Source organism: Thermobia domestica, chromosome 9 (assembly GCF_964235325.1).
Source record: "Thermobia domestica chromosome 9, izTheDome1.hap1.1, whole genome shotgun sequence".
Lineage (NCBI taxonomy): Eukaryota > Metazoa > Arthropoda > Insecta > Zygentoma > Lepismatidae > Thermobia > Thermobia domestica.
Genome location: NC_137462.1, coordinates 90,782,320 through 90,799,366, shown reverse-complemented (window position 1 = coordinate 90,799,366; position 17,047 = coordinate 90,782,320). Strand labels below are relative to the sequence as shown.

Sequence of the window (17,047 nt, the reverse complement as noted above, 5' to 3'; positions counted from 1 at the left end):
TCATTATTTCATACAATATGATCACTTTCTACATTATTTATATCTTGTCTTTAATTTAATCGCCAAAATTCATAAAAGTTGGGGTGAACTTAGGGAAGAGCTGTAAGTTATTAACTACTTTAAAAAATGTGAATGAGAGCAAAGTGAAGAATCTTAAGTATAAAGTACAAAGTTGGAAGCGCATATGGTGTTAAAGACCAGATACAAGATGCAGATCTATTATTCTTTCACAAATATATAAAGTATCTAATTAATAGGTCAACAAAAAACTACCTCAGCAATACAAGGGCGAACATCAATAATACAAGGGCAAGTAGCGTAGGCTGTCCTATTCTTTCCCTTACTTTCCCAACATAATATATACCATCCTAGGGAATTTTGTTTCGTCTTTAGCAGAGGTTTGGAATTACTCTTTCACAAAAATTGAGAACGTTTGTATTCTGATTCATCATTTTGAAGAAACCCCTGAATGTGAAGAAACACCTGATATTTCAGTATGTTGTATGTTGAAATACCTTAAAGGCTATCCATAAGTACTTTCAAAAATAAAAGTAACATTATAAATAACGATAGAAGACAGTTACTCGTTCCGTAACATACTCTAAAATGGAAATTAAGAGTATGTGAGGTACACCATATTACGTTTCTTAAGGCTGCTTTTAATCGCTTTCAGCTTATCCTGGTATGGAAAGTAATAAAAACAACACTTATACTCTGAGAGAAAAGTGACGATGCCAGTTTCAATTTATTAGGGGGGGGGGAGGAGATAAACTGAGAGGCAGATTTTTTTTTTTTTTTTTTAGGAAGCAGCTATTTTTCAAGTAACCCGAAAAGGAAAATTGATTTTTTTTTTTTTAAACGACACGTGTCAAGTTTTGTCAGACACGAAGTTAACAACTATTGTGTTTGCTACGTAGATATCTACATCTGTCAAGCTGTTGCCTAAGCTTGGTATGTTATAAATAGACGTTTTTGGAAAAACTATAGTGTGTAGTTTTTTTTCTCATTTTTCTCAAAACTGTTTTTCTGCTACGTCTTATTTTAGAAAAAAAAAAAAACAATTCAATTTTAGATTACTTGAACTAAAATATGTCTGGGGAACATACTTTTGATACCAGGGCTAGCCCTCGTTGCGCCGTCACTAAAACATAAGACACTAGCATGCATTACGGTATTGTACTTTTTTGAATGTCTTATTTCCTCACTTTATACAAGTATTTCACAAAGGCAAAGGCAGGGAATTTAAAAGTTTTCCAGGATCCGAAAATCCGCGCTCGAAAGAACATTTAAACGAACGACAAAAGAAGGAAAGAGAGAAAAGGAGCAAGCAACGCTTGAGCGAATTCCGATTACTACGCAGGAGTTAATGCAATCTCGATGAAGACGAACCTTGGACAAAACCACAGTGCTTTCCAGTTACCGTGGAGACTGGCCACAGATGATCTCATTTCTGGAGCAACAACATTAAATCCACAAATCTACTGCTTCAATGAGAACGCACGCATCGGGTGGTTCTTTCGATGAAAACGTAGTCATGGACACGGTATTAAACAACCCAACTAATGCGTAGCTCGTGATAAAATTCCCATCTTTCCGATACACCCAGCAAATATAACTAGTAATAGCAATATTACATAGACGCACATGAAATCTGTAACACAAAAATGCTTTCCACCAGATTTTCACATGAACATAAATTATATTTTCCTTTGAATTCTTCACTGGTATAAAGTTTGCTTTCCTTTACTTCACATGCATTTGTCTGGAGCAAGGCCATCGATCATGGGGGGGCGCCCCAACAAAGCTCATGTAGGCCCCTATTGTATTTATGAATATTCAATATTTGGCATAATTTGAATGCAAATTATCTTAAAAATCCTCATATTATATATATATATATATATATATATATATATATATATATATATATATATATATATATATATATATATACACATATATATATATATACCTTCTGCATCTGAATGGGCCCCCTCAAATTTACAGAGAAATCGGCGCCCTTGGTCTGGAGTAAAGACATCTCACTTGATTTGAATTAATTATTATAATTATTAATTACATATATTTGTATACACAAAAAACATTTCTTGTGACTGCAATTGAATAGCTGAAGAGGGCAGAAATACTATTCTATTTCGTTACCTTTTGGGGAAAATAGAGGAGTTTCGTTTCACAATGTGAAACTACGGTCGACTTCCAAACTATGTGAACTCAATATTGAAACAGGGAGTAGTAGATCTATAGCTTCTGCATGCAATATGAAGTCAATACGAAACTAGGAATCTATTCATTGGAAGTGGAATCCATGTCAAAAACAGTTTCCCGCTCTCTTAGAATTATTACTATTTAGGAATCAAAATTGAACTAGTTCTTATTACTTCCGGTTTCAGTACAAGATCAAAACTGAGATTAAATTTATTATTGGGATTTGGAATTCATAGCAAAATGGTATGTCCTTTTCTATTGCAGTTTTCGTTCTCTGGGAATCAATATTAGGAGTGAAGTATTAGTAATTCTAACAACTTCCGATTGAAATAAAGTCTGAGTTGAAAGCTATGCTTAACGTTATATAACAGTTTTTGACTATAGTAATCAGTGTAATAAACTGAAAATCATAGATTCGCACCACATTCGGTTTAAATAGGTCGATAAAGGCACAGATGAAATTTAATTTTGGGACAGTGAAGCCATACTTAAAAGCGATTTCTCGCTCTCTCTTACTGTTTCTGCTCAGTGAAGATCAATATTGAAACTGAAGTGGTTGCACCTTTTTACCACTTCCGGTTTTAGTAGAAAGAGACAGGTGGAAATGTCTCTCTCCTTCAGACGTTGATTCAAAAAAAAAAAAAAACCGCCTACCTATCTGAAACAGGAAATAGTTTATTTCTACCTACGCTGAATTCCCTTGGAAGTGCGCTTGTTTTTGGACGAATTTCGGTTCGCTGGCTACGCGGGGAAGGAAAAGGTAGGTGTGAGTGACGATAGACGTCTCGTCACTTCGGCCACAACGGTCTTGGTGCACTCACTGAACTGCTGAGCGAGTACAACAGTCAACCCTGTCAACATGGGCCGCAAAGGAAAGGAAACGTCACTGGAGGAGCGGAGGCTCATTCTACGCCTCCACAACAAGTGCAAATCGCTGCGGGAGATATCGGAGCTAGTGGATAGGCCATGGTCAACGGTACAAAGTGTGACAGACCGTTTCTGTGTGACAAAATCTCTGGGCAATAGGAGGAGGACTGGACGACCCCCATCTCTCAGCGAGTAAGACAAGCATGTCATAGTCCGCGCGATCAAGAAAAAAACCCGAACTAGTGCCTCTAAAGTTGCTGCAGAGCTGGAGCGACTCGGTACCAAGGTGTGCAACGAAACAGTCCGCAAACAGCTACGGGCCGCGGGGTACAATGGACGGACTCTCCGTAGGAAGTTTTGGGTGAACGAGAAGAACCGGAAGAAACGCCTCGCTTTCGCGAAGGAACACTTGGCAGACACCCCAGAGCAGTGGGAGCGCGTTATCTTCTCGGATGAAAGTAAATTTAACATTCTTGGATCAGACGGTAGCCAGAAAGTGTGGCAGCAAAAAAATGCAGAACTTGAGCCTCGCAATCTGTTGTCAACAGTGAAGTATGGTGGTGGTAGCGTGCTTGTGTGGGGGTGCATGAGTGCCACTGGGGTTGAAAACCTACACTTCATTGATGGAATCATGGACCACAAAATGTATATAGACATATTGAAACAAAATTTGGAAGCTAGTGCTGCAAAACTAGGACTAGGCAAAAATTATGTATTTCAACAGGACAATGACCCCAAGCACACAGCTCAAACTACTAACTACTCAAACTGCTTCTGTACAATTGCCCTAAACAACTACATACACCTTCCCCAATCTCCTGACATGAACCCAATTGAACATTTGTGGAGTTATCTTGAGAAGCAGATTAGAAAAAGAGTGATTTCTAATGCGTCTGACCTGAAAAATGCTTTGGCAGAGGAGTGGGATAAAATTCCCTGCTCAGTGTGTTAAAAACGTTCGCAAGAGGTTGCAAACAGTTATCAAGGTCAACGGTTACCCCACCAGATATTAGAATAGTGAAAACGGCTGTGATAGTGATGATCACTGGGGAAAAACTATGACTGTACGAATACTTGTTTGTCATCTTAAAACTGATTTATTTTTGGTTTGTTATTTTTTCTACCAGAAATTTTATTTTTGTTGTGGATTTTTTGTATTGAATAAACGACCTGTGCCATACTGCAGCAAGAGCGTTATCTTTTTCATGGGTTCCATGCGAATTAGCGCTGCACTGGCGCAATATTTACAAAATTTCGAGGTGTACGAATACTTTCTAGACTCTCTGTATGAAACGTGGACCTACTGATTAAAGTGAAATCCAAATCACATGAGCTCCCACCGGGCCGGTTTAGTAAGGCTGGTAGCAAGGGGCCATTACCCATCCAGTGCTCCCCAATATGAGCAAATCCTAATAGAGTAGGACAAAGGAGATGCAAAGTGCGTAGCATCCGCAAGGTGAAAGGAAGTTTTTAATAAAATATTAGCGTTTATTGTCTGATATATGAAGTTGGACTGCGTGGGAAAGTGCTTCGAAATGTACAACACTAAAGAGAAGTACTTTGACTTCTAGATCTGAAAACATATTTTCTGTGAAGTGTAAACTCACTATTACATATCAACTAAGATTGTATCATATCATAAACTTTGTGAGTGTATTTGATTCTGTGCAAGTGTATTTTGTACTGCATGAAGTGAAAAAACTGACAAAAAGCAACGAATCTTCGAGGACCAACACACGCAAATTTAAACAAGGTAAACAGTTTGTTTTCTTAATTTTAAACAATTGGTACGTTTACTGTACATTCTGTTAATTTCTAAGAATTGGTTACAAATCTGTGGAGATATGCAATTTTAAAAATACATCTAAAAAGTGCCGGACAGTGTAAGTGACAAGTTTAAATACCCGTTGAGCTGAGGGAGGAAAATGTGGCAATGTAGCACTCCATATAAACTGCGATAGCGAAGAGCGCATAGCAGAGAAAATCATAAGGCGATATTTGCCATTGTTTATCTTTCAAAACAAATCGAAACTGTTTGGTTAAAAAAGTTATTTTAAGATCTTTCTAAAGTTTTTTTTTTCGGATTGATAATACACCGCAGCAATTCAGAGATAATGGTGTCTCACTTTTGGCTGAATAACAATGAAAATTACTAAGTGTTGAGTAATGAAATTTTCAGAACTTACAGGTAATAGATTCACCTACATATTGTGCACAGGAAATTATTTCACGTGATCTCTTTTCCGAGATATAGTCCTATAAACATTAATCTAGCAATAAAGTACGATAAAATACGCACTTTTTCATTAATTTCTATTTTTTTCTTACAACACACTACAAAGAAAATTTTTATGTCGCAAGTATTGAAAAGAGAACATTCCAACAATTCTAACGAGGTACGACAATGCAATATAAGTTTTGGGTGAACGTCATTGCAGCACCGCGATGTCAGGGGCTTATTTTTATGAAATGGTAAATAACTGATTGATTTTTGAGTTTTACGTCCCGTTCAGCAGCGAGGCTATATGAGACGTGGACCTACTGATTAACGTGGAATCCGAAGCACATGAGCTCCCGCCGGGAATCGAACCAGGGTCTCCCGCGCCAAAGGCGCGCATGCTAACCGCTTAGCCACGAAGGAGCTCTGAAATGGTAAATAGACTGTGCCGAAAGTAAAAAGTGTAACTCATTGGTTGATAATTAAGGACTAAACAACTAAAATAATATTTTTCTTTGGATCATTTCTCTCCATTAACTATTGAATAGCATTCACCAACTATAACATATGGAGTACTCTGTTCGAGTAGCCACCCAAAAATCAATATCTAGACGAAAACTACTCTCTAATACTTGAAGAAGAACGCAATGACAGCAGGGTGTAAAATATTCCAGCCAGCAAAGATTTAAAATTAAAAAAATCTAAAATAAAGGTGACTACAGTCGACTTCCGACTATCCGGCTTAATATTGCAGAAGAGCAGATGGGATAACAAAAAGACGGAGTTTTACAATTCTCAAATCTTGCCCAATCCATACCATTAAAAGTACACTTCAAAAATACTAAATACACTTTAAGATAAATTTCATATTGTAACTTACAAGAAACATAAAGGATCACATTGTAGATACCTACATTAAAAAAAAAAAAATGTTAAAATATTGTACAAGGTAGACCCAATTCTTTAAAAAAAATTATAAACTTTCTCACTATTTACTAGCTGAATCTGCGCTCTTTACATAGTGCATCATTCACATATGAGCATGAATCTCCTTCGTCATTCCTTACAACATCTGTACATATCTCTTTACACACACAAGCGAAAGACATCTTGATAAAAATCCGCAAGGGGTACCATAAAGAGGAGATTTATTTCAATATCTCGCACAGTTTACAAAATTTGAGCCTACTTTCGGTTGGAGTTTCTAATTCATGTATGGTCAGTGTTTTCTTTCTTCTTGCATGCAGTATGTAATAAGCAAATACATTATACACACAATTAATTATGTCAGTTATATATGATGTTCATTGGGCAAAACACTCCAAAAATAAAAGTTCGTCTTAGACTGGAGAAATGCTTATGCTTCCTTTTTCATTATTTGCCATGAAACAAACGCCTGAGACATATACAACCCTAATATATAACTATGTGGTGTTGGAATGTATAATGCGTAGGATATGATGCTTTAGTTTTTTTTTTAATTTCAACAATTCCAGTGTACCAGTAAAAATGTAATAAAGAAATAATGACCATGTTTTTTAAATATTCAATTAGAAATGGACAATCTACGTAAAATTTACAATCGATCAGTGAAAACATCATCTTTCTCGAGATCTCATTGTAGTTTCCGAGATCTCATTGTCGAAAGGATTGGCCACAAACATATAAACGTCCACAAATATATTGTCTAAAAGAACTCCAAAGCAGCACAGTTTATTTGCATTGATTTTGGAGAAGGCTTATTAAAATACAAAGGCTTTGAACAGTAATTTTAAAACAAACTTTATGAAAAAGATGTATTTAAATACCTTATTTAAAGTACACTTAAAAAGTTTGTCTCTGTTAAATGTGAAATCACATATAACCGTAAATGAAAGATTTGAAAGCCAAAGTTATAGGTTGGAGCTCAGACGTTCTTAATTGCTATAGATTTATTTATTGATAAATGATTACTCAAATGTGAAAAGGTAGGCCTAAGAAAGAAAAAAATATTACTTTACAGATTTTGGTTTTTGAAAAGTCCTTGATAGTTGACTGCTTTCCTTTTGCAAAGTTCCGTTTCTGTGAAGGCGTTATAAGTCGAGTAAATAATAATAATAAAAAAGAAACCTTATTTTATTATGAAGACTTCTTTAGAACTTAGCCGGATAATGGAAAATCTATTGTATACTTAACTTGTTATGAAGGATTTAAATTACGTGCTTCAATGGATGTTATGCTTGGTTAGTTTGGAGTGGAACGTACTTCTTAGACCGAGACTTGACTTACAGCTTACAGTAGAATCCGAACCATGAGCTCCCATCCGAATCTAACCCGTGTTTCAAAAACTACATGCTACGAGTGTTTCAATAAAATTATAACTTACTGCCAAATACACACAATTTCATAGTTGTTGAATTACACACATGCGAATAAGAAGAATTTTACTCGTACTATTTTAGTATCAACCAACTAGGGATGCGCACGAGACGATTCGAGACAGGATTTTCCTGACAAAATTCGAGATACGACTCTTCCAGTAGAGAAATATACATTTTTTGAGTCGAGACACGGCTCTTCCAATAGAGAAATATACATTTTTCGAGTCGAGACATCACTTTTACAGCATATTTTCGAGACGAGACAGCCACAAATCTTATCTCGTGCGCATCCCTACAACCACCCGCACTCCTCGTGTTACGTTGAACTTAATGTCATGATCGCATATTCGCTAATGATTTGCAGTTTTATTGAAAATGAATCTGTGAGCAGCAGAGAGAAATTATTTTGAGTTGTGATTGCTTGATAACTGAAGCTATGGGTAACAAGACCTATCATTAATAGTAAACTTCGAATACTCAAGACTTTTCATTTAAATCTTCGAGAATCGAACACGCAACCACGCACACAGGAAGAACTTGGCCACGAAAAAGGGGAATGGTACGAGAAACGTTAAAATACCAAAATATTTTCTTGAAACTAAGAAAAGTATTAAAATAATTTAAATACTTACACCGAGTTAAAGAGATACGCTCTTCCTTGACTTCCTTGGAACGACTGGAAACAGATCAAAAAAATCTTATTAATACAAGATACTAAAAACGTTGAACCACATACATCAAAAGAGTTGCCTATGGTTTATATTTTATATTAGCTATATATACAATACTATATATAATACACTGGCAGAAATGCATTTAAGAACACCTCGTATAAATTGATCCGATTAGAACGGAACTCACGCCACAGACTGTCTCTATAGGATGTGCACATCTTAATATTAAAATCTTAGACACGTAGACCACTGTCAATGTCTGTATAGTTTCGAAGGTTGTTGGGCACCATGGCGAGTGTTCTTGAATGTCGATCAGTATATGTCCAATGTCAGGACGACGTCAGCCAAAGTTCAGTATATTGTGTAATTGAGTTTAAGCATGGCCACATAATAGGGCTGCAAGAACCCTGCTGGCTGCACCGCAGAAATGTCACCCGCATGGGTCCTGACAGAGTGGTTCATCGGTGGTGAACACGATAGAAGTCAAAGAATTTCCATAGCAAACGTATAACCGCAACACTCAAACTGCCAACCAAAGCACCCAAAACCACCGTGGCCTCCACGTGAGGATAAGAACCTGAACAATCGATTGTTGGTGGCAGATCTACTCTTGCACGATTAACCCTGAGATCATCTTGGTGGCGTTAGGAGAGACTAATGAAGAATGTAATATTCATGGAGAGCAGTTTCTGCCTCGAACACCATCGCAGCTGTGACAGTTTGTGACCTCTCGGGGTGGACGAACCACGGACGATGAGATGGTACCACTATTATTCTTTCTTGTGTTCTAAGTTTCGGTCATCCGTACTAGGTGTTCTTAAATGTTTTTCCATTAGCGTATTATATAGGCAAGCAATCTTGTAAGTTAATAAAGCTATAAACCATGGAGTATATGGTATCCAAATCGCAAGAGGTCTACTAGACAAGAGGTAAACAAAAGCAATCACTGTCTCTGAACTTGAAAATAGGAAGACAATTATAATTTAAATCATGTAACTAGATTCATGAAGAACCATCAATCATAAATACTTACTCATGTGCGAGAGTAGGGGAGTGTGCGTGGGGGGGTCATTACTATAGCATTTAGTCAGATCGGCAAGAAAGTGAATGTCTGTATGCTGGTTAGAGGCCAATTTTCTCTCCCCCCCCCCACTGCGTTAACAGCGACAAGCTCAACTCTCTTGTTTTCTTACTTAAATCTCCATTTTTAGTTTGTCTATTTAGAGATTAGAATCCCTTTTAGCGCCAAAGTTATATAACAAGTGAGCCTAAGCCTACAGTTTAATGAAGAATTCAAACAATGTGCACACCACCTCAGATGGGCAGTTAATGTAACCAGAATGGAAGTGGGAACGCTTTCAAAATTTTAACTGGAAGCCCATTCGGAAGAAAGACCATTAGGAAGACGTAGGCGCAAATGGGAAAACAATACTAAGATGGATCTCGCAGAAATAGGAATATAAAGTAGAAACTAGATCCAGTTGGCTAAGAATATAAATCAATGGCGAGTTTTTATGGATGTAGCATTGAAGCTCTGGGTTCCATAAGTCATAGTTAATTAATTAGAATTCTCGTATCAAACAATTACGAATTTGAAAAACGCGCATCTACCGCACCTCAAATCTTACGGGGGGTCAGTTTCTTTTTATTAATCAGGTAACTCAATAAAATTAAATCTATATAGCACGATTCATAATTAAATACAGGATGCATTTGGCATTAAACGTAACGCCCAAACCACTTTAGAGCACATTTCCGTTGATTAACAGCACGTTCAGTAGATCTATGTAGTACGCGTGCAAAGATCTCCACTAACACAATGTTATTACTAAGATTACGAGCGCAATCAGAATTACAATTACGTTCATATAAATAGCAATGGAACTTGAGAACACATTACTGCAGTACGTATATACAAGATGAATATTCAGATAATTATGGATATCCCAGTGCAGCTGATTGTTTCCTGTCTTCAGTGAATAGTGTTGTCTGAGGTCATCACAGAAATAATACAATTTATATCTGGATACTAAGGCTGAAGTCCGAGTATTCTCTGTCATCAATGAAACTAGAATGCTATTCTATGAAGAAAATTAAAATAACTAAAAGTAAAATGCTGGATTAATGTGAGAATAAATAAAGTCTGTCCATAACACACGCATTTACCCTCCAAGCAAGTCAATTCGAAACAGTTTTTTTTTTTTTTTTTTTTTTTTAAAAAATCCTTTTGTGGTGAATAACAATGCCGCTTTGCCATCTTTTGTCTGATAATTAGCAACAATATTCCATGAATTATCGGTTCTCTCACTGTGTTTATTTCAACGATCTTGACCATCTATTCTTTCAAAAGCCGTATATATAATTTGGTAAGAAGTTACTAATTGCATTTAGAAGTTATGATTAGCAAGCCCATGTCCCGAAACATCCTTAAGGAAAATTTATATCTGAAATACAATTATGAATCAATTTCAGTAAAGATATTGTCGTGATAATTCATAGGGATATAGAACGAAAAGAAGAGTTTGACCATGTATGTACATACTCGCAAATCGAAATGAGTTTTTCTTCACATATATATATATATATATATATATATATATATATATATATATATATATATATATATATATATATATATATATATATACAAAATAATACTTTGGAAATTATTAATATTAACTAACAACTTTTCCCCTTTATTTCCTTAGTTCCTGAAAACAGAGAAGTAAAATCAACGAAGATGATACCACATATAAATAATGTCAGGTAGATAATCAACACATCACAGCATCTGGCGTTAATAGATAACCTGCATGTTAACTTTTGAGAAAACACTACTTGTCAACTAAAGACATACCTAATTTCTACGGAGTTCTCACTTCTGAAGATTTTCTTTAACGAAGGAAAGAAAACAGCTTCCTTCATTCATTGATGTTTCCCTAATGAGCGGAGATGAGCCAATTTATGCTGACAGGTGCTAATAGCAAACGACTTGTCTAACGATTTTGCCCCTTATAGTTCCACAGAAGATGAGTTCTTCAAGAAAGGACTACAAGAAATGCATGTCAAGTTTATACCATCACTCGAATTAATAGCTGGAACTCTCGCATGTCGAATAATACTATTTAAAGTATCACAAATATAAAGCAATTCATTTAATGAGAGGTTACTTTGTTTTAGAAGGAAAAATTGTAAAATACTTGTGTATGTAAAACATGAGTTACAGCTATCTAAGCATAACTGAAGTTATAAAAGATGAGGGGAGTCGCATCGAACGATAAGATTGTCCTAACTCAATTTTTAATCATTCTTAACGTGAAATAATTGTAATTTGATCTGTTTAAGAAAACGTTTTATATCTACTAATTAACAGTATATTACATATATACGTATTGAAATAAAGTTTCAATTTCCAAGAACAGAAGATAATCACGATTTGTTATTAAGATATTTCTTTTCCTGTAAAAGAACATTTGAAAGTTACAACAGTGGAGTTGCAAAGTGCCAGATCACAAAGAACAATTCACTTAACCTGGGAACTCATATAATGTATCAAACTATACAGTATTTGTCTTAATGAACACACAGTATTCTTTTTAATTACCTAGCCTATTGACCATTGATTTTTGCTAGATAAGCACAGAAATAACAATAAAAAAATATAGTTTAGGGAAGTCTTAGCCGAAACTCACTAACACTGGGGCGAGTATAGTACGAATCAGGAGCGAAATTCTGGAGAGGATGGAGAAATGCCTCCACTTAATATTTTTGGAATAAAATTTCTTCACAAATGATTTAGTAGGAGCGAATAACGTGACACTCGTTAGAAGTTTACAAATTAATTGCACTAGTTTATATGTAATTAACGGGTAAACTCATGGTTAGCAGTATCCCTATTATTATTATTATTATTATTATTATTATTATTATTATTATTATTATTAAAAAACGAATCTTCAAATATATGAACCACTATGTCCAAGCATTTCAGTGCGAAAATGTTTCTTTTTTTTTATTTTTTTTAAATATTCATGTCTATACCGCCTGCCTCACTTAAGACTTTACGATTTCGCACCCTGCTACGCTTACCATCTTGTTTAATCTGAGTAGCTTTTATTGTTATTTTAGTTTTCCTCTGACGTAGTATCAAAACACAAATCGAGATGAAATGCTTAGGGAGATAAATGCAATCCGAATAAATTGGTGTTGAACAACCTACTACCTGTAGGGTTTCCTTGAATTTCTTGCAACTTTCTTCCACTTTAATCATTTATTTTATTACGATTAACTTCTAATTTTATTCTGCTCTATTAGCCTGCACACGAAATCATAGGATTACTGAATTCATTATTTTATTAACAGAAGCGCGCCATCCAAAAATGTCGCATTTTCCAAATATCACTATATTACTACACGGCAATAGTTGGGGTCCTTGGTTCGATACCACGCCATGTATAAGTTTGTACTGGACAACAACGTGTCCGTGCGTTTTCTCCCACATTCTCCAGCCAGCTGTCCTTTCATAATCATCCATCTCCTTTAACCTAGAAAAACAACAGTAGTGGAAGGATAAATATTTATTTAATTACGACAATTGTTGTTTAAGCGCTATTAACTTTAATTTTCCTGTGCAAATCTTCTTTCCCCTCTCTCCATGAGTAATCAACAACAGGAGACAGAAGAAAGCAATTACGAAACTAGCTCATCAGAGTCACAAATAATGAACGCAATCAAAATATTTACTTTCGTCCTTGAGAGTCAAACGATAAAGAAATCTTATCAATTATATAACTGAAAGTGCAATCTCGCATCTTGTCATTAAGATATCAGTCTTAGTCGTCTTCCGTCTATCACTGAAGTGGGTAAGCAGCTATAATGTTAATGAAGATTAGCGAAAGCCATTTATCTGATCAGGAAGTACAAGAATAAACTCGACGAGAAATTAATTAATTTGTGTCGCAGAGTCCAAATGTTAAGAGCGATTCCAATGTTACTTCCGTATCTGTTCCAAATGAAGAAAATCTACAAGATTAGAGTTTAACGGAAAGAAAAGGCCAAAGATTAGACACATACATCGCAATCGATAGATCTTATCGAGCTAAACCAAATTATACGAGTCTAAATACTCATGTGGAATTTGCAAATCTAAAAATTGCATACTGTACTTAACCACTTCACCCAGGCACGTAGCCAAGGGGTGGGTCCGTACCCCCCCCCCCCTTCGGAACCAGAAATGAAAAAATAAGGAAGGATAAAACAAAAAATCGAGAAAAAGGAGAATTAGTGTCAAAAATATAAAGCTACAAGTGTTTGGTTACTCCTTCTTATGATGAGCTTTGTGTGGAGGAAACGGAGGGGGGGAGGGGTCAAGTTGAAAATTAATATTATTACAACGGAGTATTCCAAAGTCCATCTAGCTCCATACTAATCCTATGCACTACAAATGACGATCGATAAATCAGTTCTATCAGATAGAATGTCAGGGAGAACTTAAGAAATGTCCACAATCACCAATAATATAAGCCTGGTAACATAGATTCCAGTCACACTTATTAAAGAAATTTGCAATTTCGCGGCAACACTAATCCCTTTATAGGATATCTTTACTGCCAAAAGAGATCTCGTTGCTATCTTTGACGGCATTAAACGAAGATAAGAGAAAGGAGAAAGAAGACAAGAAGAACAGAGTTCGAATAACCTCGGAAGACTATATATTTTTCAATACTTTTTAATATTCTTTTACTCGAGATTTCTTCATAGTTTGTTATTAAAATACTTACTAACATATCCTAATTTTATTGTCCTAACAAATCAATATGGGAATGTTGCCAGTAAAATATTTAGATTGATCGAGCCCCTAGTGTGTAACCACAGTATTTCATGTCATGCCCGCCCTCCATTATGACATCTTGGCTAAACGAACCAACATATGTTGCCAGTAAAATAGTTTAGAATGGTCGAGCCCCTGGTGTGATTACCACAGTATTTCGTCACGAGCCCCCCCCCTATGACGAAATCCTGGCTACGTGCCTGCTTCACCTATGAAGATGAAACCAATAATGGAGTATACCCTCATATCAAGCTATTCTACACAGTATGGTTAATGAGATATTGTCCACAATTATTCACTTTTTTACTTTAATTTCGTTTAACTTTAATACTTTTAATGAGACAAATCAATCGATAGACTACGACTTTTAATGAGACAAATCAATCGATAGACTACGACAAACTTCAGGGAAATTCTCATAACAATTTTCAAGAAGAAAAAAACTAATTTTTATGAGGTGAAAACATGTCATTCGTTGTCAATAACATTTGATAGTAGTTTCTAATAGTAACGCACATATTACTTGTAAAACTTTAAAAATTAAATTAATTTATGCACAAGGTACGACCTCATATTCTTTTATCTCAACTTGTTCTGGAAAATTAAAGACAATTTCAGTCGAGTTAACTTCAACAACTTTTACAAGAAATTAGTGGTTAGTGTATGCAGCTTAGTATTCGGAATTAGATGTTTGGTCTTTTGGCATCTACGGCCATGTTATCCAGTCACATACGAGGAATGACGTCCCTTTAGCAATCACGTTCCATGGGGAACTGGGGAGGAAGAAAGGAATGGGGATGGAAGGAAGCTGCTTGAACCACAGTATTTCATGTCATGCCCGCCCCCCACGTACCATCTCGGCATTTGTCTGGTATGAATAAGGAAAACTCAGGAAAAACCTTACTCAGGATGGCCGGGCTGAAAAACTGTTACATCTTTCCGACAGGAGCGTCATTTCAGATTTTGCTTGGGGGGGGGGGCAAAAACCCTCGATATCAGTAAAATTTCGCGTTTTTCACTCATTTACTCCTACTCTATTGATAAAATCTATATAAATCTCACTCAGGGGGGCAAATGCCCCTCCTGCCCCCCCTAAATGACGCCCCTGCTTTCCGACCGAGTGTCCCCACCGGGAACTGAACCCGGTGTATCTAACAGTCCGAGTTACTTTCAAGACAGTAAAATAAACAAATAAAAACACGAATGTAGGACACTTTTTAGTCATCTGAAAGAGGTACGCGAAAATTTGTAATTTCTAAATGTCACCATTTAGAAATAATGGATTTTTAAATGACAATAACGGCTTATACGAGAAAAGTTCAGAAGTTGCCAGGGTATATTTTTCCCCTTTCCCGGAACGTACAGTATAACTAAAATTGTGAACGTTTAAAATTTTATACTCTACATAAACTATACGACACTAATAACTAAAACCCATCCGCTTTAATATGTTCTATGTTCTAATCAACTATGTTCTAATCAAATTCGTTAATATTTCATTTGAAAACCTTCATAACAAGCGGATATCTTACGTTGTACTAAATTTTCAGGTGTCTCTAATGCGTATAGCTTTGGGCCGATAATAATGAAATTACAGAAAAATGTATGATCCTGTTATCGAGTTCTACCAATTTCTAAAAACGAAACTTACAGACAGATCTATCGAAAATGGTTGATATATATATATTCATCCCCCTATATCTGGCCACGCTCAACAATTTCGGCGGAAAGTCCTGCAGGTTTGGCCCGTTGACCCACTTCGGATTCCCCGTTCAATACTGCAACCATGAAAACACGTGACTTGTGACGTCATACAACCCACCATTCATTAAAATGCTGTGAAGTCTCAAAATTTGTAAAGGATCTTGTAGACTCATCAGCTGATGAACAAACTTAACGTTTTCGAACAAAACGACCTACCACAAAAATCTCAGGAACTTTTTCTTTTCTGCGCTAATGATCATGGCACATCATCGTTTATCACACCAATGCACGATGGGTACTTTCGCACATGAACACTTGGATTAGTTTGTCCTTAAAATTTTCTGTAATTAAGAAGAAAGGAAGTTTTGGGCAAAGTCAATTATTTTTCAATTTCACAATATGTACGTTTAAGTTTCCTCTTTGATTAAAATTTGTGAACAAAGCTTTTGCTTTTAGTTTCGCTTATATTTAGCCTTCTTCATCTGTTAAGAATGTGTAAATTTTTAAAGCTCAAACGTATTATGTTACCATAAAAATGGTAACAGAATCAGTATTTTAGTGACGAGTTGCCCTAAATTAACAGTTAACTCCTACATTTCGGTGTATCTCTGGCAAGGAATCCTTTTAACGAATTGCGAAGAGAGTGGTAAATTTACAGCATTACATTAAAAATCTAACACCAACAGCGCATTCATGAGTAAAACTGTGAATCTTCTGAGTGACTTTCTGTGGGTGTGGGTCTGGTTTCAATTCCCAACAAAGACATATAATGAGTGTCACACGGTATTCGTAAATCTCTTCTCGTACAGGTAGCTTCTATGCCTCCAACACTATATTCGAATTATTTTTACAATCTTCATACACGACGAAGAATATGTACTATATCCTCTCTCCTTTAGTTCCATGTACAGTTCAGGAATAAATTTACAAACAAAATCTCGATTGGCAGTTGTTACGTTAACTGAATGGAACTGCGTGTATTTTATATATGGGTTGGTATATTTTATATACATGGGTTGGTCCACCGGGTCCGGATTCTCCCAAACTTCGTTATTCAACAGACATTTCTACACTTTCTTACGAAAACTATGGTTACTTTAAGGAAGAAATGATTCATGTACCTTAAAGAATTTATCTTACACTACATCTTTATTTTCTTATAAAAACA

At 35.8% G+C, this 17,047-nt stretch overlaps 1 protein-coding gene across 2 annotated transcripts in view; it reads right to left on the bottom strand.

Annotated features, from left to right (window-relative positions):
* Ypel (Yippee-like) overlaps positions 1–17,047 on the bottom strand; it is a 346,511-nt gene that overhangs the window by 37,541 nt on the left and 291,923 nt on the right. For both annotated transcript variants that reach the window (XM_081771537.1, XM_081771539.1), the window contains one exon: positions 8,304–8,347. In XM_081771537.1, the coding sequence (XP_081627663.1) occupies positions 8,304–8,347 (44 nt within the window). The remainder of the gene's footprint in view (positions 1–8,303; positions 8,348–17,047) is intronic.